Source organism: Acartia tonsa, chromosome 6 (assembly GCF_053477335.1).
Source record: "Acartia tonsa isolate MP-2025a chromosome 6, ASM5347733v1, whole genome shotgun sequence".
Lineage (NCBI taxonomy): Eukaryota > Metazoa > Arthropoda > Copepoda > Calanoida > Acartiidae > Acartia > Acartia tonsa.
In genome coordinates, this window is record NC_137265.1 from 20250650 (window position 1) to 20278556 (window position 27907).

Consider the following 27907-nt stretch of genomic DNA (forward strand, 5'->3'; position numbering starts at 1 on the left):
CCACAGGGGGAGCATAGGCCGCTGACAATTTGTCAGTGTTTCTGTAACAATGTGGCTTTATTATGGATATGGGATAGCCCATCAGACAACCAACCCTTTGATTGCACGACCTTTGTCTGAGATGTCCTAACTGTGCATGGTAGTGAGTTGCGCCTGTTATGGGCCAAGGCATTCCCCCTACTCTAACTATTTATGTCGCGCACCTGACATAATAGCAGTAGGAACCATTTTTAACGTCTTTAGTTATGATGCGGTGTCGGACCGAGATTCGAACCTATCACCTTCCCGACGACGAATCTAAACGTTGAGGGATATCAAAATTGAAGAATAGTTATTTCTCGCATCGTATTATAAACGGCTTTCTACGAACATAGAAATGTACAATCATAAGATTAAAACTAGTCTTCGTCACCTCGGGGCTAAAAAAACTAGTTTTAATCTTATGATTGTACATTTCTATATTCGTAGAAAGCTGGATATAATACGATGCTAGACATAGTTTTTTCGTATGGATGAGAACCGGTTCCTATCCACCGGATTCGAATGAATACGAGAAAAATATTTAAATCAATATTTTTGTTCATGAAGAATATCAGTTTGTTTGAGGTAATAAATTGTTTCTCTGATAATATCAATAAGATAATATTCTATAATTAAAAAAAAACAATTAAGTAATTTAAGAGAGATGCTGTAAAAAGTACCATTAATCATGTGTTTAGTATTTTGATAAATTATTTGGGTTGCAAAAAGTACAAAAATATGTCGAAGGTTGCGTGATTAAACAATACAAAAAAATATTTTCAATTATTTTCCTTCTATTGTATAAAGAACTAAGGCTTTTTTGTCTGTAGCTTAAGATTTTAGTATCTACTGAACCGATTAGGAATCTTCACGTAGGTATGGCATGGTTTTAGGCTATTTCATTTTTACATTTAAGTCTTGGGTTGGTTTTAGACGATTTCTTTTTTACATTTAAGTCTTGGGTCGGTTTAAGCTATTTTTAAGCCACTTATGCCCTTTGGAATAGAGAGCGCGTAGATACAAAGTTTGCAGCCGCTAATTTTCAAAATTTCACTTATTTATCTATTTGCGATTTGCTTCTTTTTAGATATTACAATTGTTTGACTAGCTATTATTTGTTTTTGATATAAGAATGAATTTTTAAAGATTATTTGGTATTATTCATTTTATCTTCAGGGATCTAAAGGGATAAGACAATGTCTGATAAATTGATGTACATCCCCAATGATGATACACAATATTAATACTTCTGTAGATTACAATTACTGATTGAAACCTTTGGAAACTCAACTTAGGAAACCAACCAATCAAAATTTAATAAAAGACCCCAAAGTTGTGAAGCTACGAATATGTTATCATATAACTTTGGGAACAAGTGTAATAAATATTCCAATATCTCTTTATACATGTACTAGCGGCTTCGCCCCTAGCCAAGGAAATCTTCATAAAAAAACAAAAAGGAGCAAGGAAATCTCCTGCAAAAAAAAGAAAAAAAAGAACCTAGGAAATCTCCTGCAAAAAAAAGAAAAAAAAATAGAAAAAAAAGAAAAATAATAATGAAAAAAAAATAAAGAAAATTGGGGGGGAATTCTTTCATTTTTTGGGGGGTTGGGGGTGTCCCACCCCCCAAGAAAATAGTCTAAAACCACCACAGGACCAATAGGTATATACCCTGAAGAGTAGAATTCAATCGGTTCAGTGGTTACCGAGATCTTAAGCTTCAGACGGACGGACGGACGGACGGACAGACGGACAGACATCATTCTACTTTGTATTATAGATGATGTATATTTCATCTTTGCTGCGTTACTATTCTCGTAATTGTACCTGTTTTAAGTACATACATTAAAGGGCAGGAAGTAAAAATACAAAGCAGATTAAATTTTCCGTCTAAAAAAAAGAAAGTAATGCTGTGCAGATTAAAATTTTAAGTGCATTGATTTGATTATTCTCGGTGCTTTCACTCATACCTATGAATGGACCCACCCCCCCCCCCCACCTCCCTATTAAAATTTTCCAAAAAAAAAAGTTTCTAGCCCCTGAGGAAGGCTCAATTCCTACGATTCCCTACGTATTACACTTTTTGTGGCGATTTTTCTATCTGCGACTGTAGCAAAAATGTATCCCTTTATAGTTTTGAAAGTGATTGGTTCAAATCTTTACCAAAACTATATCATAACCATAGACATTAAAAGTTGTACCTATTGCTGTCATCTCAGATCTGCGACATTATTAGTAAGAGTAGTGGGAAAGCCCTTGACTCTAAACAGGTGCAACTCATAATCATACACAATTAGGACTTTCAGACAAAGGTTATGCAACCAAAGGGTTGGTTGTCTGCTATAGTTTGGACGTTAGTTTGTATTCTCTATGTGATAGGGGGATCAAAATCGCATTATTTTCATTTGAGCTGATAGTAGGTAATTAGTAAATTTCGATTAAATAAATAAGCAAAATTTGTAGGTTATATGTATACATTTAAGCAATATTGAAAGTTATGTTAACTCAATCTTTTTATAGTTTTTTTTTTGATATTTCTATTTTGCCCTGGTTGCTATTACTTCACAAACCTACTAAGAATTTAAAATTTTTGCAAAATATTCTATTCAATATGTTACATCCTAAAGTTAAAGACATATCGGGTGTCTTTTGACTCCATAAATGGATATATTATTACTCGGATGTTAAATCCGATTTTCGTGTTCTTAGATAGAGTGAAACAAGCAGCGGGCTAAAATAACAATACCCCCCCCCCCATCCACCCCCTTTACTTTATCTCTACCCTCTTACTGGATGAAAGAACTGACCAATAATAAGGACCATATTAGCAAGCTAAATGGATATATTATTACTTGGATGTTGCAAAAGATTTTCATGTATTCTGAAAAAGTAATACTAGCAGCTGGCTAACATAACTATACTTCCATCCACTTTTGTTACTCCATCCCCTTCTCTCATACTTTAAGAACGAACTGATCACTAAATGAGTTACATGTTAGCAACCTAAATTGACGCCAATGTTTCCCCTGTCATAATAGCCACGTATATTCTAAATCCATTTTCTATAAAATTTCTACAGTTTAAAAGTGTTAGCCCCGGAGATAAGGAAGCAAAATTTTACTTTGACATTTAGAACCCGTTCCTTAAAATAAATGACTAGGGAAAGTAAAAAGCATATAAAACAGGAATAAAAAAGGGATAAGACAATGGTCGATAAATGATGTACATCCCCAATGATGATAAACAAAATTACCCCTTCTGTATATTACAATTAATGGTTAATAAAAGTCCCCAAAGTTGTTCAGCCAATTAATAAGAAAATGTTATTATAAAACTTTGGGGGCTAGTAAGTAACATCCCAATGACTCCCCAATGAATCTGATAAAAACAACAGATTTAAAAGTATGAAATTTCAATTTTCAACCAATAATTTGGTTAGTAATCATTGGGGATAAATATCTATTTATTGTTCATTGTCCGATTCCTTTGAATCCCTGGATAACTATGCAGCTCCAATGCAGACAAGATATCTACTTAGAAACAAACAAGAGCCAAAAATAGGCATTCAGCAGTGTAACAAAATTTAATCTTTTTCAAAAAAACTTGTATTTTCTGTGTCTTAGTAAAAGTGAAGCTTTTTTATGTTTTGAGTTGGTCCGTCTGGAACGGTTAGTTCTTTTTGTTCATTTAAACATGTTAGAATTGTTCCAGCGATTTCAAACTTTGAATGATCATTCTATTCGTCTGATTCCTATTACTAAAAGGTACATAAAAAATGTAAGTATGGCCTTGAACATTATGCTGTATTTAAGCTTTTTTTATACAAATTTACTTGCAATTTTGTTTTTAGACTTTTAAATTTTTATTCTGCTGATTCAGTTCTGACAATCTACGCTTTTATGTTCGTTTTTTCTACGTTTCAGAGCATCGCTTTTATAAATGTGTTCGTCCTTTTTTTCATTTGGTTGTCAAAAATCTCTTTATCACATTATTTCATACAGATAAATTTTAAAAACATCAATTGGATCATAATTTTTAAAATTACAATGGCAGCCTTTTTGTGTTTTAAAATAATATTACTATTTCATGCCAATATAAACATTGCAAGAAAGATTACCAAAAGTAAAGTATAAATCCTGATAGATAAGTTTTAAATTGGTTTACTCATGTAATATTTCAAGATTAATATTTCAGGTTCTACCAGGGAGGGAAAGTACATTGGGCATTTTATTTAACTTGTCCCCAAAGTTTTATAATAACGATCTCTTATTCACTAGCTTAACAACTTTGGAAACTTTTATTAAATTTTGAATGATTGGTTCGTTATGTTGAGTGTCCAAACATTTCAACCACTTATTGTAATCTATAAAAGAGGAAATTTTGCGTATAATCATTGGGAATTTCATTTATTTATCAGCCTATGTCTTGTCTCTTTAGATCCCTGGGTTCTACTCAACAATACAATCAAATAAATTTCAAAACAGTATAGGATGATCAGAACCAAAGCTCGTCTGAAGAATTTTATTGAGATGCAGATTATAAACTTACTTTTATTATAAATAGTGCAGCTCGGCAAGGTTTCTAAAACTAAGACGAAAACACATCCTACTACAGGGGCGTCCAAGCTTTTTTATTTATTTTTTTTTTTTGGGGGGGGGGGGTAAAATGGCGCGCGAATCTCGCCGCAAATTTCTTTCCCCCCCAAAAAAAATTTTTTACCCCGGGGGTAAAATTTTCTTGGGGGGGGGGGTAATTACCCCCCCTTAAATCTATTGGCAGGGGTAATTAAATGGTTGGGGTTGCCTGTGGCACCCCCACGGTCGGGGTAAATTTTAAATGGGGGGAGGGGTGTTAAAATGGAAAAAAAATTGGGGGGGGGGGGGTAATCACCACTTTACCCCCCCTCCCCCCCTTGGACGTCCTTGTCCTTCTACCTTATGTAATGGATTGTGGATTATGTGAATCTATGCAAAAACTTAAGCGTCTAAATGTCGCAAAACACATAACAATGAAACATTAAAAGTAAAGTAGAAAAAATATGGCATTTAAAGGGCGGATGAGACAATATTAGTATGTAGGACTAAAGGTCTCCATAAATTGTTTCAAGATTTGAACAGCTTTTGTATTTTAGTTTTAGTACGTGCGTGGCCTTTGCGATGCCCTAACCCTAGCAACCAATATAAACTAACCTAAACAGACCAGATGTATTAAACGAAAAACTCCCCCCCCCCCCCCCCCACATTTATTTTCATTCTAAAATTAATAGGAGGGATGGTTATTTATTCAACAAGGTACTTTGTTTTCTGTTATTTGTACAGGTTTAAAAATGTACTGTTTGTTTGGATTTCTAGATAAAATTATAATTCTTCCATATGATATGTCCTGTTATTTAACATATAAGTTTTTATGTCAGTTTTTTTCTACTGTTTCCTTTGTTGAGCTTCGCTTTTATGGATGATGTCATACTTATTTAATGCATTGTACATATGATACTGTACACATTTAGAAAATATTTCTTGACGGTCTTCCAACCTGATTCTAGGCAGATAGCAGAGCAGAGACAGATTTATATATATTTGTATTCGGATGGTAATTCACTCAGGAATACAGGGATATGACAATAGGCAATAGTCTAATCTTCCTCAGGGATACTCAGAGAAAAGACAATGGACCTTGAATTAATATACATCACGAATAATGATTACATCGTTCGTTGATTAAAATTATTAGTTGAAAAGGTTGATGACTATTAGTTTGGAACTAACCAATCAAAATTTTTGACCAAAGTTTTCGAGCCAACGAATAAGAACACGTGGTTAAAAATATTTGGAACAATTGACAGACTAATGTCCCTCCCCCCTCCCTCCATTCCCCTAATCTACCAACATTTCTTTGATGCTCGCAGCTGGCTAAAAAAAGATACCCCCTATCCAACCCCTTTACCCCATCCTCTAACTTTCTACTAGATGAACGCATAAATAAATAAATTAGGTTCATATTAGCAAGCTAAATTGACGATAAATTTTCCACTGTCAATATATCCACGTATATCCAATATCTATTTCTACAGAATCTTTTTTAAAAATCTTAGAACATTATTGAACATTTCATTGACTCTTTTTCCCTGAAATTTAGAACATTTTGGCCAATTTAGATGGAAATTATGTCTTACTCTACAACTTTATGGCGCAAATTTAGATAAATGGTCCCAAGGATTTTTAAATAAAGTTTGTAAATTTAAGATTTGTAGACAATATTTGCATTTTTTGTTGATTCTATAATTAAATAGATAAACATATACTGTAAAATTATTTTAATTTATTTTACAAAAAGTAGAACAATGTCTGTCCGTCCCTCTGTCTGAAGCTTGAAATCTTGCTAACCACTTTACCGATTGAGCTCTGCTTTTTAGTGACCCCCTCCATCCCTCCCCCCAAAAAATAAATGGCAAACCCCCAACAACAAATTGATAGATTTAAGTTCGTGCAGGCCAAGGGCTTTTAATTTATTATATTATATTCTTATTTATATTTTAAACAAATATCAAATGTGTGGGGATTACCCCTAAACTTTACTTTCAGGTAGAGAAAAGGGACGAAGCTAATAATGATCATATCAGAATAGTTTCAAATTGTAATTCCATACAACGTTTGTTCAATCTGACGTTTGTCACCCTTGCGTTCCTAAATTCAACCTGTGAGTTCTACAAGCAAATCTGGAATGAATGGCTCATTGTAGAGAAAAATGGTAGAATATATGTATATTAATTGTATTCATTTTTTTTGTTCAGGCTTTTTGACATCTTAGGAGATAATAGGGGGACATATATGCAATATGCATTATACAGAGATTTATATACTTTACAGGGTAATTTTGTTAATTAGCAAGTTCTAGTTCACCCGCTAGTTGTCGTTTAATTTCGACCAAAAACTAAATTTTACGATTGAAGGTTTGATTGTCTGTAATTGTCGTTATGTTTAGTAACACATATCGAATAGAATAGTTATTTATCGCACCGTATTATAGACAGCTTTACACGGATAATAAAATGATTAAAACCAGTTGTGTTAGCCCCGAGGAACACCTGTGTTAGCACTTAATGAGAAAAATCTTAACTTATAAGTTTAAACGAAATTGCACAAAAGTTTGTTATTAATGCATAAATACAGGATACGGTTTGATTACATCAAAGATATATTTTTATAAATGCTTATCAGAGATAAGGCACGGGCCGGGTCCAACACAACTGGTTTTAAATTTTATGATTTTTATTTTGATATTCGTGGAAAATTGTCTGTAATACTGATAATATATAATTTTTTTGTATGGTGGAGGACCGGTTCTAATCCAACAGATAATAATGTTTTTTTCAACCTTCTATTAAGTTTAAATTGTTAAAAAATGTCAAAAACTTAGGGATCTAAAGGGATCAGACAATTGACCAAAACAATTAGTGGTAAAAACGTTTGGATACTCAATTTAATCAATCAATCAACAACCATTCAAAATTCAATAAAAGTCCCCAAAGTGGTTGAGCCAACGAATAAGAAAACGTTATTATAAAACTTTGGGGACTAGTGTACTAAACAGCCCAATGGCCCGAAATAAACAGCCCAATGCCCCCCCTCCCCGGCCCCCTCTCTGCAAAAAAAACTTGACATTCAATTACAGGAACTAAAAAAGGATTATTTGCTTATAAAAATTATAAAATATTGCAATAAGAATCAACAGTGCAGTGCAATAAATTTAAGAAATTTCATTATTAAAAACGTATTTCTTTGTTTGCAGATAATTTAATCTCAAAACAATATGACATTAATTTATATAATTTAGCTTAGTAGGTAATATTTAATTACATAATTATAGCACGTGGAATGTACACAAACAGGAATAATAACATCCATAAAAGCGATGCGTTAAAATCAGACAGTGTGACAAACGAACATAAACACTTGTATAGTGGCAGAGCTAAATAAGCAGAATTTTTCTTGAATTTAGGATAATTTTTAAGGACTTAATATCTTAGTTCACAAAAGACATAGGTTAAACTTTGAAAATTTTAGGTCGACCCAAAGAAGCTTTTGGTTGACCAATTTTATAAAGGCATTTGTTTGTTGTACTTGTTTAGGTTGACCTACAGAATAAATCGGTCGACCTCTTAAAGTTGTTTGTGAACTAAGCAAATTACATAGTTAGGACTTGATTATGGAAATGCTTCGCTATTGTACTATATTATACCTTGATATTCTAAGAAGCAGTAATCCAAAAATTCAGATTTCAGTATAGCAAAGGCACAATTTGCTTTGTCAATTCTTTACTATCAGCTCACTAGTATTATTTGTTGCATCGATTAGGCCTCCCAAATATTTGAATTTGAATTAACAGTTTTCATAGGAAGGCCGTAAAAATATATTTTCAAAATAAAATTCAAATGAAAACCTGACGTACATGAAAAGAAATAATTCATCCGTTCTGTATAAGAGATTAATAATTTCCAGGGATCTAAAGGAATAAGACAATGGCCGATAAATTAATGTACGCCCCCAATTATGATAAACATAATTACCCTTTCTGTACATTAAAATTAGTTGTTGAAACGTTTGAACGCTCGACTCAATTAACCAACCAATAAAAATTCACTAAAGTCCTCAAAGTTTAACCAATGAATAAGAAAGCATTATCATAAAACTTTGGGGACTTGTGTAATAAACAGCCTAATGTCCCCTCAATAATTCCATGATTTGTTTTGTTAAACAAATACATTATATAATTCAAATAATTACCTATAAACTTTTCAAAACTAAGATAAGATTTTTTAAAAAGGATGTTGGAAAAAATAAAATTATATTTCTTTATATTTTATATTTTTAGTAATTTATAAAGGTGCTTTTATGTTTCTTTTACAAAAATCAAAACAAGTATTGTAACAAAATATAAAAAAAATATTTTTAACGATTAAAAAGAATTACATTATATAATTAAGAGATAGATAAAGTGAATGTTTTGTAGATATTATTCAGTTAGAACTTAGTCAAGCATTATGAGAGGTAATTGTTGATTTATATAAACTTATTTCTTAGGCATTATAGGTGGAATCATTTAAAGTTTAGTACATTAAGATGCATTTTAATTATACACAGATTTACCATGGTAAAATATTCCCTGTAACGATTATACAAAAAACGATGGAACTTTTAGATTATGCTTGCACAAAATTTTAACCGATAAATGAAGGCCTACAAATAATCTGGAACAGTCATTATCCAATAATGCACAGTTATCTCGCAGTGTATCTTTGAATCAATTGTCTATTCCAGAGGTTGATTTAAAAAAAAAATTTTCCCCACTACTCGCTTAGTGGGGCAAAATTGTTTTCGTGAAAAATCGACCAAAATCACATTACAAATTAAACAAAATCATAGAAGGGTTATTAACATAATATTTTATCTAATTTTTGTAGATTTTTTTGTGATTTTGGAGGATTTTTCACGAAAACAATTTTGCCCCACTAAGCGATTAGTGGGGCAATTTTTTTTTAGAATCCACCTCAACAGGTTTTTTATAAGCCTTCTTACATGGTGTGCGGGCATACCAGCCTTTTTTAAATAATCGTTACCAGGAACATTTTACATTTATATGTTTTCATCTATTCATCCTAAAATGATAAGAATTTTATTTTTCTTCTCGTATTATAAAATATTAGTATGATTTCGTTCAGTTCATATTTCGTCAAAATAAAACCATCTAAAAATCTAAAAAATATCTGAAAACGTTTTTGTGTTTTTAAAATTATGTGATATTATATAACAAATCTTATATATCTTGTCAATTATTTTAGGGTCTGGTGTGCTAATATTAATAAGTAGTCTTCTATTGACGCTTTCCTCTTCCGTCAGTGGTCAAGCTGATGGTAATCCACATGTAAGTATTTTTCATTTTACTATCCGCGGAAAGGTGATGCGAAAATTGACTACTAATCATCTATGAGAAAGCATTTATCAAAATATATGCATACAATTTTGTTAAAACTTATAAGTTAATATTTTGCTTAGGTTGCTTAAGTGCCTACAATCTACGAGTGTTAATGTACGTTTGTCCTACTGTCTGATTTTAGATCTTCACTTTTACGGATGTTCATATCTGGAAAAAATGAAAAAGACTTTTAATGTTTACAATTAACTTCAATAACATTATCCACGTAAAAAATAAAATTATCAAATCTAATTTTTACTTTTAATTTAATAATTTATTAAATTTTGGTTGATATTTAAAGTTATAAAAACCTCATTATAAAGTTTAACTTAATAATGCAGTTAAATGTTAGAAAAGTTGAAAAATAATATGTCAGATTTTATCCTATTAGAAAATTTAAATGACATTTAATTCTAACTTAAGCTAATAAAACGTTTTTAGTTCCGTAGCATCTCTATACATGTTCTTCTCTTTCTCACCAAAGGTTTATTTCTCTCAAATCCACGGAAGAAACGTATTCCCCGTTTAAATTTTAAATAAACACACTCCTTTTCTAATAGCTATTTCTGTACATAGTATTTCAATCATATTTACTTTAATTATTTTGTTTGGTAAATATTTTTGTACATCGATTAGACTTTTCAGCCTTTTCTCCCTCCTGAATAAGACTTTATTTATTCTGTTTAATAAATAAATGCGTATGATTAAAAAATAAATATATTTAAAAGAACTACCAACTTGTATAGTCACTATTATTTAACAAGGATGACAACATCCATAACAGGGAAGCTGTATGATAATATAGTAATACAAACGAATATCAACACTTGCAAAGTGTTAAAAAGGGGTTACTGTTTAAGAACATACTTATATCCTAAGGGCTTTATTATAGAGATACTTTGCTTATAAAATTGTACCTTGATGTCATAGGAATCATTCTAAAATTGAGAAAAAATAAGATAATAATATCTTTAAAAATTAATAAAATAAACATGTTGGGAAACAATTTAAGAGATGTTTAGCTTTTTAAATCGTACCTAAATCATTAAAGGACTTAAGTTTTAATTTGATCGGACCATTCTAACATGCTATCAGTTACAGATGGATGCATGTACAAAACCTAATCAAAGAAAGCTCCGCTGTTAAAAAGAAGGATGATCTTAAAAAGTAAACCTTTATGAACATGAAAAGGTCACAACATTTTTTTCTCAATTATTGATGCATTACTTTAAATTTCAATAGTTTAAAATGTCTTACCTTTAAAAAGTATATGATATATAGAACATAAAAGGGCCCTCACATTTGGGTCACGTTAAAGTACAGAAACCTGGCCATAGAATGTAATATTGGAAAAAATAATAATTCCCCAAAAAATCACTATGCATAATTGCAGAGCTTTAATCCTGATCTTGAAACTTTTATTTTTTTAAATACATGGTTCAAAGTTGATCCACATCTACTATATGATTTACAAGTCTGCCATTAACGCTATGAAGCAAAAAATTATAGCAAAAAAAACATATGTAAAAGGTTTCGGTTTTTTTATAACCTAATTGTTTTATTGCCAGTTAATATCATTTTGAATTAATTTGTCCGTATTTCCTACCATGATTTCTTGTGCTCGCTATTTTTGATTTTTTTGATGTTTTCATCCTTGTTTAGATTATTCTCTATATTATGATGTGGTCGGGAAGCGATGAAAAGTGTCACGTGTGACGTCATAAAAATACGTCTAAAAAGGAGGGATGAGAGGAGAAGTGGGCAAGGAAACTAATAAGGATTTAGCCATATTTTATCACGTCACACATGAAACTTTTCAGAGCTTCTGTGGTTAGGTTTCTACATCCAAACATGACTTAACCCTGAGGTCCCCCTTTAATATATATATGGCAAGGTGACATTTAAATATTAGAATTTAGTAGAAGAAGTTAGTTTTCAGTATGTTATTTCTCATGCCCTATCAGTATATTATCATAATAATAGATTTTATTACATTTGAATACATAAATTCTTTAAATATTCAGAAATATTTTTTTTCAGGGACATTTTAAATGGCATATACTTCAGGCCTTATTACTAAGTAACAAAGAAAGACTGTATCACCAAATAACTTATCCATGTATCTAAGGACGTTCAAGCATTTTTAAAGTGATTGGGGGGGGGGGGGGTTAAAACGTGGGGTTTGACAGATTTAATGGGGCGGGGTGATGGTAATGTTATGTACTTTCAAAATTAGTTTATTTAGGGGGAAGGGGGGGGGGACATCCCTTTACTTCATTCCCTTCTCTTAGATATCCCTGCATGCATCCTTGTCTGAACAAAAATAGTTATTTCTCGCATCGTATTATAAACAACTTTCCGAGGATATAGAATGTACAATTATAAGATTAAAACCAGTTTTTTTAGCCCCGAGGTGCCGAAGACACGGGCTAAAAAACTGGCTTTAATCTTATGATTGTACATTTTTATATTCGTAGAAAGCTGGATATAATACGATGCTAGACTTAGTTTTTTCGTATGGATGAGAACTGGTACCTATCTACCGGATTCGAATGAATACGAGAAAAAACAATCTTACATATTCAATTATTTACAGGGTTGGGACAGACGGCGTCGGTGTGACCAGCAGGACTATGAAGTCCCCTGCGGACCCTGCGAGGGTGTGGGAGGTATCCCCTACGGGAGCAACAATGATCAGATTGAGCTGACATCCTGTGAGATCCTGGGAGGACCAGATGACTTTCCCAATCCAACTCCAGTTGTCTGGAGAACTCAGGTACGGAGATTTGTAGATTTTTGACGGCGGTTTCACTCAAAGTGCTCAAATTTTGAAATTAACTAAAAATAAGGTGATGGGAGGTGGTGATAGTTTTTTGTTTGTTAACTGTTTACATTAGGATAGGTTAAGTTATATTGGATGCAGAGTAACCCTTTGTCATAGATAAAGAATAAAAAAACAATAACCCGTTCAATTTTAAGCAAAGGACCAAATTATTCCGACAAAATTAGTTCAATTTTAAAAGGAATAGTTTTGTTAAAAATATTTTTATCTTATTTTGTAGTGGTCTCTGCCCTTGGCCTATGAAGTTCTGATCGGCAAGAAACAAGATCCCTTCTGCTTCCAGACATTTCCAGGAGCTGATTCTGTAAGTGGATCCTTTTTTGGGGAGGGGGATATTTCTACTGAGCTTTCCTAATAATACCAGAGCGATTGGTTCAGCTCTTTTCGAGATCATACCAACAGATATATGTATGTATATAAACTTGCTACTTTTTTACCTAGCCTTCAGGGGCTTTTTTATTCAAAGAGGCAGAGTGGGGCTAAAAATATAGTTTAAAACCATCCCAAGACTTAACTATAAAAATAGAAAGACCTAAAACCATCACAGGAGCAATGTGAAGCTTCCTAAAAAAGATAATTCACTCAGTTAATTAGTTATTGAGATATTAAGAAACCAAAAAACTCTTTCTAATTTATAAAAAAAGAAATAGGATAGTCTTTTATATCGTTTTAATATGATTATAACATTTACATTATTATTTCAAGGTTGGAGATTTATGCTACAGAAAACAAACAGGTTCCAAGGTTTATGACATGTTGAATGCCAGAGCTATTAGGTGAGTTTTATTATTTTGAACTTTTTTGTTCTTGTTTTTAAATCTTTGCACGGCATCTACTGTAAAACTAGGGTATGCTAGTAATTTTTTCTAAAAATAATTTCGATTAAATTGTAAACAAAATTTCACCTAAGCATTTCTATGACATTTTTTGCCTAAATATGCATTTATACTGAGCTGGATCTTAAATCATTTTAGTGGTGAGCCAGATCGGAGTGAGCCAACTTTCCACCAATGAGAGCACAGCATTTTATGAAATGCCGCGCTGTGAAAGGCTGAAATTCGGCGCACCGATCTGGCTCACCACTAAAATGATTTAAAGATCCAGCTCTGTACTTATTTAAAAAATATTAAACTAGATCATGCCCGTGTGTTTAATAAAAACGAGAAAATTATAATTTTCTTATGGTTGTATACAGGGACGACCAAGCTTTTTATTTTAAGATGGGTAAAATGAGGGTATCCAAAGGTTTGAGGGGGTATTCAAATGTATTTTCAAAATCTTAAGGGGGTAACATGCGGCGATTTAATGTTTGACGCGGGTAAACACCCCACCTTTGAACGTCTATGGATGTATATGTTTAGTACTTATATCCTTATTTGTAAGTGTTATGAGTATGTGACGTAATTGTTAAAGGTTAAATTCCAACTGATAATAAAAATTGAGCTTATCTTCACACATCAAAGACGACATTTTAAACATCCTTCATTTTTTCATGAATTGTTTATTAATGAATTTAGAATACATCTGGATATGACAGCGGAAAAATTGTAGTCAATATAGGTTGCTAACATAGAATTCATTTATTGGTCAGTTCGTTAATCAAGGAGGAGGGGAGGGAATGGAGTAAAAGGGGAATCATTATTTTAGCCCACTGCAAGTTTCACTTTATTAGAGAACATGAAAAATTGGTGTAACATCAAAGTAGTAAAATATCCATTTGAAAAATATATTTTTCTAAAATATGCGTATAATATGATAATAATGAATAAAATAGAGATGTTTTAACATTTAAATAAATCAAATTATATATTATAAAATATTTAAAAATAAAAACTAATTCAACTTTTCGGGATTAATCTAAATATAAGTTAAATATAAATTAAATATATTTAAAGATTTTTATAAATGTTACAAATTTGGTTTAAGAGATGAACTATAAAATTCAAATTGTCTTTCTTTCTGTTGTGGTTATCTGTATTGATTATATTCCACTTAAATTACTTAAATTCCCAAAGAAAAGTTCTATGCTTTTCCATTATAATCTCTTAATTAAATACCAAACCAATCAAATTAAACTTAAATTGTTGGGAACCTCTTATTGGTCCCATGATGGTTTCATTTCTAAATAACAACCCCCTCCCCCCTCATTTTTTTTATCAAAATACTATAGGGAGGGGGATAAGTGCTCGATAGGTATTTGCACCAAGTAATTTTTGTTTTATGAAAATATCAAATTAAATTAATTTAGAGAAGATTTAGAGCTGGAGACTCCTGTTGGAAATATGACCTCAACTGTTATTCATCAGGTGACTATAGGGATTTCTTTGCTCGCTTGGCTTTTTGAGGAAAAGAACCCATAAATGATTACTTGAATAGCTTGTTTAAAAAAAATGTTTTAATAAAATCATAGTCGTAAAGCAGAACATAAAAAAAACCAAAAGTCGTGTACGCGAGATCAAAATGTAAAAGGACAATTTACCAATAAAAAAATGCTTGCGAAATAATCTTTGGAATTTTATAATAACTTTGTCATAAATAATACAAAAATATTACAAAAACAAAAAAAAATATCACAATCTATTTTTATGATAAATAATCTTTAAAAATTAAGGGAGAAAACTTTTGGATTGTGAACCAGCTGCCTTGGTATGCGGGTGGAGTTCACCAGTGTATCTGTACAAAGATTCATGAAGGTTTTGATGGAGACGTGGTAAGAAAACTTATTGGGTATAGTCCCTTTCGTAACATCGCACCTTATGGGGCGATTCTTCGTATTTTTCACAGTAGCTTATATCCTATTTCTAGCCCCTGCGGGGGGCTCTAACTCTGCGGTGCCAATTGCCTAACCCTGTGGAGCAATCACCTAACCCAATATAACCTAACCTAACCTATAAAAAGTAATTTTAAAATACGACGAATCGCCCCTTATGGGGCGATGTTACGAAAGGGACTATTCCCAACTTATTTTATTCCCATTTACATATCCCTATACTAATTTAAAAATGAAAATTGGTAGTTTACAAAATAAATCCATATCCTAAAGGATCAATGGATTTATTATTACTTGGATCTTACACCAGATTGTAATAAGTGAAACTTCGAACTGGCTAAAATAACAATCCACCTCCTTTATCCCATTCCCTCACCTCCTACTAGATGAACGAACTGACCAATAAGTGAAGTTCATTAGACTGGCCCAAAAAACATGAATTTTTAAATCTTTAAATCTTTGCGCATACCTTGAAGTTGTTACCGTCTCAAATGTAGACCTTTTAGTGAAAACTAGACCTCTCTACAATGAAAATTGATCTCGAAATTTCAATCTTAAGCTTTTTATCAAAAACTTCATATTTTTTATGATTTTAACAAGAAATAATTAAAGAACTGCCAACCTAAAATAATGTAACAAGAGTTCAAATATGAAGCAATTATAAAAAGTAGGCAGAACCGCCATTCCTGCTGAATAATTCCAAAAAACGTCTAAAAACATTGTTTTTTTTAAATTGATAATTTGTGTAAGAAATTGAACTAAAACAGTAGCTATTAGTCTTATGAGAAGAGAAATAATGAAAAACTCTAAAAAATATACGTTTTAAAGACATAAAATAGGAAAAAGTGTTTTTAATAAATTTCATGGCTCAACAGACATTGTCGCCAATAAAGAGACAATTTATTTAAATACAAAATTAAATGAAGGTAAAAAAACATGTAATATAAGTATTCTCATATTCAACTTTAAAAAAAGCATAGGTACTAATAAAAAAATTAATAATGCAAAAAATAATTTGATTGTTTTTTATTAAACCAGGAATAAAGAGTAAGGCTTATCTTTAATTATTTTTCTTCAATGATTTTGCAGTATGAATTAGCTTTCCCAAATTATTGTAATTGTACATAAATAAATTTTTATACTTTCTTTCTTCATATGTTTATTCCTGGTGATTTTAATATTTTATTTCAATGTTTGTAAACAAAGGCTTTCTTAATTTGGGGAAGAAAAGGTGAAAATAATAATAAATAAATAATAATATTATTATATTATTATATATAATTATAGCGATAGACTTAAAATCAATTATAGGGCTAAAATCTACAAACCATACATAACCTTATTTACATTGCGCACATTGAAAAGCGATTTAGACCTTCATTTGGGCCACACTAATGTTCATGTCAACCTAAAATGACGACAATTTTCCCCTGTCTTAATATCCATGTATGTTCTATGTCCATTTTTAGACCCTCGCTAATTTATTTGTGCCGAGGTACAACTCAAATTTTACTAATTTCATTTTTGACACAAGAATTAATACATTTTCTTTTTTACTAGCTTTGTTAAAGTCAAAATAATAATTTTTGTACAAACTTTGATTAACAGCATGGCAAGGTTTACTGTCATTCTTTGTTCATCCACAAGTTAATAATCTAAAAATTAATTTATATTAAGATCTATTATCCTGTACAATACAACTGGGTTGAAAAGATGGTTTATATTGGCAGAGAATTGATTGGAATTGAATACATCAACAAAATTCAAGGTAAACCACATTTTTATAAAGTCCTTTCTTTGCATGGTAATGATTTTAGCCTGTTTAGTGGCAAAGGCATTTCCCCTACTTTTACTATTGATGTCAGAACTTCTTGAATTCTAATTTATTGATCTACTTTGCTATTAACACAAGTAATATTTTTTAGAAGTTAATAAAAAATTTTTAGGTTATTTAAATACTAAGTACTGATTGTCAGGCAAAGTACTGATTGATCCTTTAACATAAAGGAAATAAAAAGAAGGATTTAAATATGTTATTTTGATTTAGAAATGGACCATTGGGCATTCGGACCCCACCATCTGTGGACAGAGCCAGACACAGGAAACATTATCAGGATGTGGCAGCCATTCAACGGTCTACAGGTCTATCCAGGAGGTGTAGGTAGGTGCCAATTTTCTTTATAAAACCTTTAAAGCAGGGGAAAAAAATGTTATTGTAATTAAATTACCTGGCTGTTACATTTCTAAAAATAATCTTAGATTATCTAGACAAATTTTACTGTTATTCAATTTACAAAGTTTTGTCCTAAATGTTATCAACACAAAATATCCACTGTCATTTTGAACTGTTGTTGGGAAATTTGGATAAATTTTTAAGAAATTTACTATTTGATTAAATGAAGAACAACTTCTTGAATTGTAAAAGTTGGGTCAAAATTTGCGTAAGAAGGGTGTCAAACTTTTGGGATACTTGTTGTATATAACAGGTTGTGAATGTAAAAACTACATATCATTTATATTCTAAAGAGTTTTTATTATTTTACTATTTCCTAAATTGAACCTAATTTACAGGACAAAGTACAATTGATGCCTCCATGTTTGCTGATTTCCCCCCATCACTATGCAAGGTATTTAGGTTTTATTATTATTTCAATCAAGGTCCTTTTGACCTAGTCTTGTCAGGGTTAGGTCCCAAATAATAGGTGGTAAGACTAATCACTAAGTGAATGATGTTTCTTTAAAAGCAATTTTGTGCTTAACAGTCTCGTCGTGGTTTTTAATAGCTGGTTGTCTGTAATAGAAAGGATGTGCCTTTATAATTAAGATAATAATCTTTGAAATATTAAAAAAAAAGTCCATTAATCAACATTTGTTTCCAGGGTGGTTCTGAAGGTGCACTTTTCAGAATTGGCTGCACTGATGAGGTTAGTTATATAATAGTTATTTCTCGCATCGTATTATAAACGGCTTTCCGCGGATATAGAATGTACAATTATAAGATTAAAACCAGTTTTTTAGCCCCTTTATCTCCCTTGTAAAGTCCTTCTATATTTAAAAAAACTTCACCCTTTTTAATTGTTTTAATAATCCTCCTATTTCCTTAAACTTAATTCTGTTCAAATCATCACAAGAAAACACAAGAAGCCGTTATTTTTCTTTAAAAATTTCGCTACAATTGGAAGTATTGATCCCTTTTCTTAAATCCAGGGTTACCCTATGCCTGATGAGGAGAGAAAGGAGAAGTCTCGCGCCAGAGATGTAGTCAAGGGAAAGGATAAGGCCAGAGCTTATGAAAAGGTTCCTAGAGGACATTATAAAGGTAAGAAATGAGAAGTCTTGCACCAGAGATGTGGTCAAGGGAAAGGATAAGGCCAGAGCTTATGAAAAGGTTCCCAGAGGACATTATAAAGGTAATAATACACAGATATGTGGTCAAGGGAAAGGATAAGGCCAGAGCTTATGAAAAAGGTTCCCAGAGGACATTATAAAGGTAATCATGCGTCAGACATGTGGTCAAGGGAAAGGATAAGGCCAGAGCTTTTGAAAAGTTTGACAGAGGTCATTATAAAGGTAATCATGCGCTAGATATGTGGTCAAGGGAAAGGATAAGGCCAGAGCTTATGAAAAGGTTCCCAGAGGACATTATAAAGGTAATCATGCGCTAGACATGTGGTCAAGGAAAAGGATAAGGCCAGAGCTTATGAAAAGGTTCCCAGAGGACATTATAAAGGTAATCATGCGTCAAATGAAAGGATAAGGACAGAACTTATTAAAAGGTTCCTAAAGGACTTTATAAAGGTAAAGGGAAAGGATAAGGCCAGAGCTTATGAAAAGGTTGACAGAGGTCATTATAAAAGTAATCACGTGCCAGACATGCAGTAAAGAAAAGGATAAGGCCAGATCTCATGAAAAGGTTCCTAAAGGACAATTTAAAGGTAATCACGTGCAAGATGTGGTCAAGGGGAAGGATAAGGCCAGAGCTTATGAAAAGGTTCCTAGAGGACATTACAAAGGTAATATACATCAATTTAAAAGGCAGAGACGAAGGAGACATTGAATTTGCAAAGGTTCTCAATGTTATATAATGGCGTTGTCATTGGCTAAAAAACTTTGGGTACTTTTATTGAATTTTGAAAAGTTGGTTCCAAACTAGTAAAATCAGACTTTCACCCAATAACTTTTATTTACAGAAGAGGTAGTTTTGTTTATCATCATTAGAGATTTCGAGACGCTGGTGACCTATAGTTATTATATAATTCTAAATAAGATAAAGTTTTTTAATTTCAACTTACGAAAACAGTAAAAGTGTCTGACTATGACGTCAGAAAAAATTAACAATTAACCAATGAGAAGCCAGCTTATTCACAATTGTAAAATATATAGCGGCCTCTCATTGGTTAATTTTTAATTTTTTCTGACGTCATAGTATTCATAGAAGCCAGTATTCACAATGGTAAAATATATAGCGGCCTCTCATTGGTTAATTGTTAATTTTTTCTGACGTCATAGTCAGACACTTTTACTTTTTTCCAACTTACTCTTTAAGGTATGGATTTTGGAGAGATGTCAAGTGTACTGAATGGCTGGTTGAATGAGTCTACTCTGACCGCTCCCTGCAGCTTCTGGAAGGTGGAGGAGATCCAGCAGCTACAGGCTCTATTGTATATTGCAAGGTAAAATAAATACGTCTTGTTTAGTAATCTTTGTGGTATTATAAAAATTATTCTGGTCCCCAAAGTTTATAAAGCGTTCTTTAATTCGGAATCTTAGGAATATTGGATAACTTTATTAAATCATAAATTTCTGGTTCAATCTAGCAGTGTCCAAACTTACCAACCAATATATTTCAACTACAAAAGAAGATAACAAAATTTTCGTCTATTGGTGTATCCATTAAGATCCTTGTGTTCAATACATGATTAAAACATATAATTTGCCTGATGTATGTTCTTGTTTACATTATACCTTACATCTTTCTCTGTATCAACATTAAAGCACTATCATATTCATAGGCTATTGTCGCTTTTTGTAATATTTTGATTTATAACTCTCAAAAATGGTAGTTTTGAAATATATAAATTACTCATAATTCTTATAGATTTTCATTACCAATTATTTACTAAGTATATTTGCGATAACTTTTATTTAATGAAATCTTCCAATTTTTAACATGTACAAAACGGCCTGCTTAATTGCTTCAAGATCCATGTCAGATCTATATAGGAAATAAATGTCTATAAACGAGCTCAAGTTTTCCAAGGAATATATGATCAAAACTCATAGTGCTCCAACAATCCATAATAAACTCTCATTGCCCAGAACGATAAGACCCATTATTTTACTTTATAAAAATGAATTCATTTTTTTCATTTCATGTTGCTATTTACCTTATATTGATGTATTTAATTTCCAATCATAAAAAAGAAAATTTAAAATTATAATATAATAAATTTAAGAAAACTCTGTTTTAAAAGAATTCGATTGTGGCGACATTTTGTGTGGTCAAATATTAAACTAAAATTGTAATCAGCATCATTAACCCTTTAGTGATGGTAATGTAAAGAAAAAAATATAATTTAAAAAATCTTTTTAAAATCATTTAAATTATTAAATATTTACTTTCTTTTAGATAGTAATGCCGGGTGAGGAAAATAGATTTATTGAGAAATAGATATGCATATAGAAAACTAGCCAATAGGGAGATAATTATATCGAGCCAAACTCTAGTATAATATATATGGCACTTAATCAATTTTTGTTGATTTCTTATTGCTGTGCTAAATCCTATAATGTACATTATTTTATAGAGAATCAGAGTTTGACGACATTTACCAGAATACACAAGATAATAGAAGACTCAGACATAATACTCTACAGGTGAGCTTATATATTAAAGTAATTGGCTATGTTTTTTTTGTACATAAAGATCCCTAAAATATCTGGATGTATAGCTATTAGGTTTTAAATGTTTTGGTAGATTTTGTAGATTTTTAAAAACAAATATTTCGTTCCTTAACATTAAATAAATATATGAAAGTCTAGATCTCCAAATATATAATTAGGCCAATAGTAACACACAATCCAACCACATTATCGGTTAGAAAATGTGCACTTTTAGTACTTAAAGGCAGTAATTTTTCATTATATTTATATAATAAGTTAGCTTTGAATAATCGATGAATTTCTCAGGATAAAACCTTCAAGAAATTCTTGGATCTAGAAAGAAAACGAAGTAGCTGGTTTCGTCTTATTTTCACATCTAAAATAACTTATCAAAGGCTACTGTGAAAATACGACGAAACCCATTAATTCGTTTTCTTTCCATGATCCAAATTCTTTTTATGACTGATATTGTGTCAGATTGACCATCTAGGGTAATAAATCTATTTTGTTTATTACAGAATCTTGAGCATAATTGGCAAGAATTGAATAGCATAGCGGAGAAGCACAGTGACACAAGGATGAGACATGTGCGAAGGGACGGACACTGTCATGAAGCTGTCATGTGGTATGTACATCATATTTCACAGGTATGCTTCATTTGTAGCTACTTTCTGGAAGGAAGGGGGTCATTAGTAGTTTTCTCATTTGCTTACAAACTTTGGGGATTGAAAAACTCTTCCACCAATAGTATCGATCTACAGAGGGGAGACTTTGTTGATCATGATTGGAGATGTACGTCAATCAATAGTCCATTGTCATATCCCTTAAGATCATTGGGTACTTTTAAACTAGCAAAAGTCCATCTTTTCATCCATCTTACGGTCAACATGTCAAATTATATGAGAAAACTTAATAAACAGATTTTAAAAAATGTTTTATAACTCTTGTTGAGTGTTTAAATTACATTATTTATTCTATAAATCCTTTTATAGTATTTATAAATTCTATAACAATCTATATTTAAATTTTCATTTTAGGAGATGAAAGAATTATTAAAATCCGCCAACATCCCAGTGCCTCTCCTATCCCCCGCCCGCCATGGTCTCTGCTACTCTACACCTGAACAACCAGAACAAGAACGAATCTGTGCAGCTTATAAAGAACAGGTAATCATATATATAACAAATGTTTGTAAAACAGAGGCGTCCAGGTGGAGGGTGTCTACCCCCCTGGCACAATTAGGGGTGTTGGAGTTTCAGATTGAATTTAGGACAATTGTTTAGTTAAATTGTTAACGCGTCTTTTATTTGCTATTCGAGTGCAAGAAGTCTATAAGAATCTAATTCTATATTCTCATGAAGGTGTATTTTTTTCCTGTCATCATTATCAATTTATTCCTTAATAAAACGTTGGCCTTCCCGAATTCTTTTCTCAAGGGTTTGTTGACACTCTTTGTATCCTATTGAAAAAAAACAATATAGCCTAAAACCTTATTAAGAAATGGAAAAAAAACTTTTGAAACCACGAAACCTCTCACTAACAAGAATGAAAACTATTTTTTCCCCCCAAATAAATGCATAATAATATCTCATTTTCTTCAGGTGACATGTGCATCCTGTCATTCAAATGAGTTGCCACCAACATTGTAAAATATTATCAAAGAATTATAGATATTGTATTAAAATCATTAATAAATAGCCATGTAAAATAATTAATCTAAAGTTTATATTAATTTAAAGAAGTTGGATTTGTATGGGTCTGTTTACTGTTTAATGAAAATAGAAATTTTCGACATGAACATCTCATATTGGTCAGTAGGAGGGGAGGGAAGAGGTAAAGGGAATGGATAGAGGCTATCGATATTTTAGCCAGCTGCGCGCATCACATTATTTATTAGATTAAAGGATAATCTGATGTAAGATAAAAGAAATAATAATTCCATTGTCTGTTTATAGAAATCTCTGAAATTGCTGCATTGTCACTTTCAAATAAATTTTCAGGAAAGCTAGGCTCTAAGGGTGTTGCCCCAAGTTTGTATAAAATTATTTGATTCAATTGATTGAACAAAAATCACCGAACCTTGTACATTTATAATCAGAACATTTTAAACACGCAAATCTTGTTTAATAAAACTAACGTTCATTTATTATTCTAATTATCTGACTAACTACAATCTATAATACAAAGTAGCTTGATGTCTGTCCGTCTGTCCGTCTGAAGCTAAAGATCTCAGTAACCACTGAACTCTTCATGGAATATACCTACTGCTCCTGTGGTGGTTTTAAGCTATTTTCTTGTGGGATGGGACACCCCCAACCACCACAAAAATGAAAATTCCCCCACCCCCCCCCCCAAAAAAAAACCAATTTTTTCTAGGTAGTTACTTCACAAAAAATGACAGCACCAGAAATACTTTTTAAAAAATTATCTCTTGGGGCAAAGCCACTATAGGCTAGGGTATATCACCTCTCACGAGATTATTTAGTCCTATGACACTGTATATAGGGTGAAGCCGATCGTATAAATAAAAGTGATATGATGAGTGATTTCCATTAGATAATGGGTTGATATATTTATTGTTTACATTATTTAAGTTAAAATGGTTTCAATATTATACTGTCTCAAATAGGTATCTGCAAAGACTGAAAAGACTTGATTGGAAAGATTAGAATTTTCCAATTTCAATATGTTTGGAAGATATATTAAAGTATTGAAGTATTTTACATTTGTGCTAGTACTTTAAATTTTAAGATTATACTTAACCTTAGAAAACATAATGATACAAAAATCTAGAAAGTGTAGATAATGTTTTGAATGTAATTCTCAACAAAGGTCGTGGCATCTTGAACCCTTGCTATTCATAATATTTAAACAATGCCATTTTCAATCAGGGATAAATGGTTTGCAAATGAGCAGGGCTTAAGGTCAGGCGGATGGGGATGGTTAAAACAGTGCAGAGCTGGATCTTTAAATCATTTTAGTGGTGAGCCATATCGGGGTGCGCCGAATTTCATCCAATCACAGCGCGGCATTTCATAAAATGCTGTGCTCTCATTGGTGGAAAGTTGGCTCACCCCGATCTGGCTCACCACTAAAATAATTTAAAGATCCAGCTCAGCATGCTGCTTTTGCAACCGGTTTTTTGTCGCAGCTGCCAATCTAAACCTAGCAAAGATTGATGTAAAGCTTTGAAAATGTGCTTGGATGTAACATGCAAAGTAATTGAAAATAGAATTTATTTATTAACCATCGGGGATCTTGAGGATTAAGGCAATGTAAAAAGGGAAAGGATAAACTTATCTACATCTCCAATAATAATAAAAAAAATTACTACTTCTGTATAGATTCAAAGTTTGGACTTGCTGGTTTGAACGAACAAATCAAAATTCCATGAAAGAACCAAGAGCTTTTGAGCCAACAAATGTGAAATTTTGTTTATGTAACTTTTGGTACCTTAGTTTTTAGTAGGGAGGGGATATTAGACTGTCTTTGCCCTGCTTTGGGATATAGATTATTTCATTGGCATTTTCCCCTAAAATTGCCCGCATAATTAAAAATTAACCCATAATGACCTCAGTTTATTTTACATTTAAGTTAACATTTGAAATATATTCTATATGCCTAAAAGTTACATTAGATAGATAGATGTTAAGTATTTATCGAGCACATGCCATAAAAATATAAATACTTGAGTTGATAATAAAGTATTCAAATGCCTTGGAGGTTAGAAATGCAAAAAAGGAAAAGTCATTATGTCCAAATTTTTTAACTAACATTAGTTGACTTTTGGGTGTTATGTTATGTATTATTCTTATATGATAGACAAAAGATGTCAGTTTATTTTCTGTAACAGAACTAATTGGGTCCTCTTTAACAGACAATCTCGATTTTGCCGTTTCAGTGATATTAAGTATAAAACGTTACTGTTTTCATGGTTAACGATTTTAAGTATAAAATTTGAGATTTTTTAGATACGTCCAAAGGACATGTATGTCATTATATTCAAAATTTTGTTGTTGGTAGCAAAGCTCCTCTATAATTCACTTTGTCTGTACGTCCGTCCATCCGTGACGTTATGAGTAAAATTTGATTTCTTGGCTGCAAATTTTGGCTTGAATTTTGTGGTGACGATTCCCTGTGCCATTGAGCATCTAGTGTATAATTTGCTTGATCTATCTGTCTATCGGGCATACTTCAAAAGACAAATATATTTAAAGTTTTCTTGATTTTTTCAAACGGCGTCTTGATGACGTATTATCTTTCTCTTCCTGCTTTATAACTCACTTTGTCCGTTTGTACGCCCATGATACTCTGTTCTTTGCTACTTATGGATACTGGCATCCTTGTTTAGAATTTAAGGAGTGTGTGTATATATATAAATTGGTATGTAAATTGGTATCTCTCCTCTCAATATGTCAGCACATTCCATAACAATAATATTCAACTTCAAAATAAACAAGATAGCGTGCGGTTATAATGCAACGAAATAATCAATTTAACAAAGGCTACAACTCAAATAAGTGATACATTTTCGTCTAAAGGCTATATAAGGGAAAAGGGGTCAAATTTTCTGCAGTAATTACATTTGGAAGGGTGGAAGTACTAACCCCCCAAAAAATTCCCAGGACGTATAAGAAGCTACGATATAAAGGAGCGCGAAATCAATGTATACAGATGGACAATATTTCATAAGTAGAAACCTTAATAAATGAAAAGAGTATTGCTCTAATCCAATACTATAAACTGCATTTCTTACCCAAAATTCTAGCCCACATATTTTTATAAAAACAAGGATGACAACATCCATAAAAGCGAAGCACTGAAACGGTAGGACAAACGGACATTAACACTTACATAGTGTTAGAACTGAATAATCAGAATATGAATGTGTAAGAGTCGATGCAAAATTTTAAGTAAATTTGTTGAAAAACTACTTTATACAGGATAATGTTTATGGACATACTTACATTTTTAGGACTTGATTATAGAGTTGCCTCGCTTATAACATTATACTTTGTTGTCCCAGGAATCAATATACCAAAAATCAGATCAATCTGATGATTAGATCAAATAAAAATTTGATGTTAAAAAAGTAAAAAATATATTTAACATATTTAAAATGGACGTACGGACATTTCTGTAATGATTAAAGAGTTGCTACGCTTTCTAAATCGTACCTAACTACTAAAGGAATCACCATGCAAAATTTGAAATCGATAGGACAATTCTAACATGCCTAAATTAACGAAAAAAAGCTATCCGTTACGGACGGACGGACCGACCCTAATTATAGAAAAGCTTCGCTTTTAAAAAGTATGTTCCAGTTTACATCTAGAAAATAAAAATTTGACTTTAATCCCGTAATCATGAATTTGACAAGGATATGCACGAATAATTTCATATACAAATTATATCCTTGCATTTACAATTTGTTCAGATCCAAACTTTAGAACATTTTTACTTCATAAGCCCTTTATTGTTATATTCTAACCAAAGAAGTTATTTCTTATATCATGAACGGAGAAAAGATTGATTTATTATTCATTGTCCTATCCCTACAGTTCTGTTGTACAATACAATCGTCATGTAATAAGTTAAGGTCCTAAGATTTCAATATAGATTTCATCACAGATTAAAATAAAAAATGAATAAATCCAACACTGGGGCTACAGTTAAATATAATATACATATATTTATTGTATACTATTTTTTTCTTATGCAATGCAATAAGGCTATTTCCAAAACTGCCATAAGTTTCGGATTTTCATAATTAATTATATCCATTAAAATTCATAATCACGTTCTGCCTTGTGTTGGCTTGTAATCTCTGAGGGTGTATATGGATTGATTTTTAGGTACAATGTAACATTAATTTGAAAATTCAAAAGGTATAGTATTGTGGTATCCGCCTAGGATAAATGGCAGACACCAGAGTTCAAATGACTACGGCAGTGTGAACAGACGTGGACACCTATACTATAGAGAAGCTACGCTTCTCTAGCAATCACTAAATAATAAACAGAGTCTACTCAGTTGTTTCTTTATTGAGGGTCTAAGGATTACTAAAGTTGTACAACATAATATAAATACATATGGATTAGGAATAAAGATAGTTAAAGGTAAATCATACAAGTAAAACATAGATAGTTGCAATGGTTAGGTAGATGGCTATCCCTGTCCGGGGGAGGCAGGATAGCCCATGGAACAGCACAATAGGTAGATAAGCATAGAGGGGTTGAGTGGTAGGTCTGGGTACTAAAAGGGAAGGTTTGATGATTACTGTGACAACAACAGTCTGTGTGGGGGTGATTCTATCAGGTGAGGGAAGGCTTAGATCCTTTATCCTCAGGGCTGAGGTGGTGCTGATAACTTGGTGGTTGAAGGGGAAGGTTCCGGTGCTTAAGAAGGGAGAGGGAGGG

General features: G+C 31.9%; 1 protein-coding gene across 4 annotated transcripts; it reads left to right on the top strand.

The window, feature by feature from the left end:
- Positions 1-8849: 8849 nt before the first annotated feature.
- Positions 8850-23199, top strand: LOC145322042 (uncharacterized). Of its 4 annotated transcripts, none has more exons than XM_080163799.1 (18): positions 8850-9068; positions 9860-9942; positions 12590-12769; positions 13056-13139; positions 13541-13611; positions 15084-15141; positions 15447-15545; positions 17283-17373; positions 17653-17766; positions 18177-18232; positions 18485-18529; positions 18813-18902; positions 18994-19015; positions 20152-20278; positions 21413-21482; positions 22007-22135; positions 22526-22654; positions 23090-23199. In XM_080163799.1, the coding sequence occupies exons 1-18, from the start codon at positions 9062-9064 to the stop codon at positions 23135-23137; spliced, it is 1503 nt and encodes a 500-aa protein (XP_080019925.1). In that variant the 5' UTR covers positions 8850-9061; the 3' UTR covers positions 23138-23199. The 4 variants fall into 4 exon arrangements, with proteins under 4 accessions (XP_080019925.1, XP_080019923.1, XP_080019926.1 ...); XM_080163797.1 differs by lacking the exon at positions 18994-19015 and adding an exon at positions 19234-19255; XM_080163800.1 differs by lacking the exon at positions 18994-19015 and adding an exon at positions 19314-19335.
- Positions 23200-27907: the final 4708 nt, after the last annotated feature.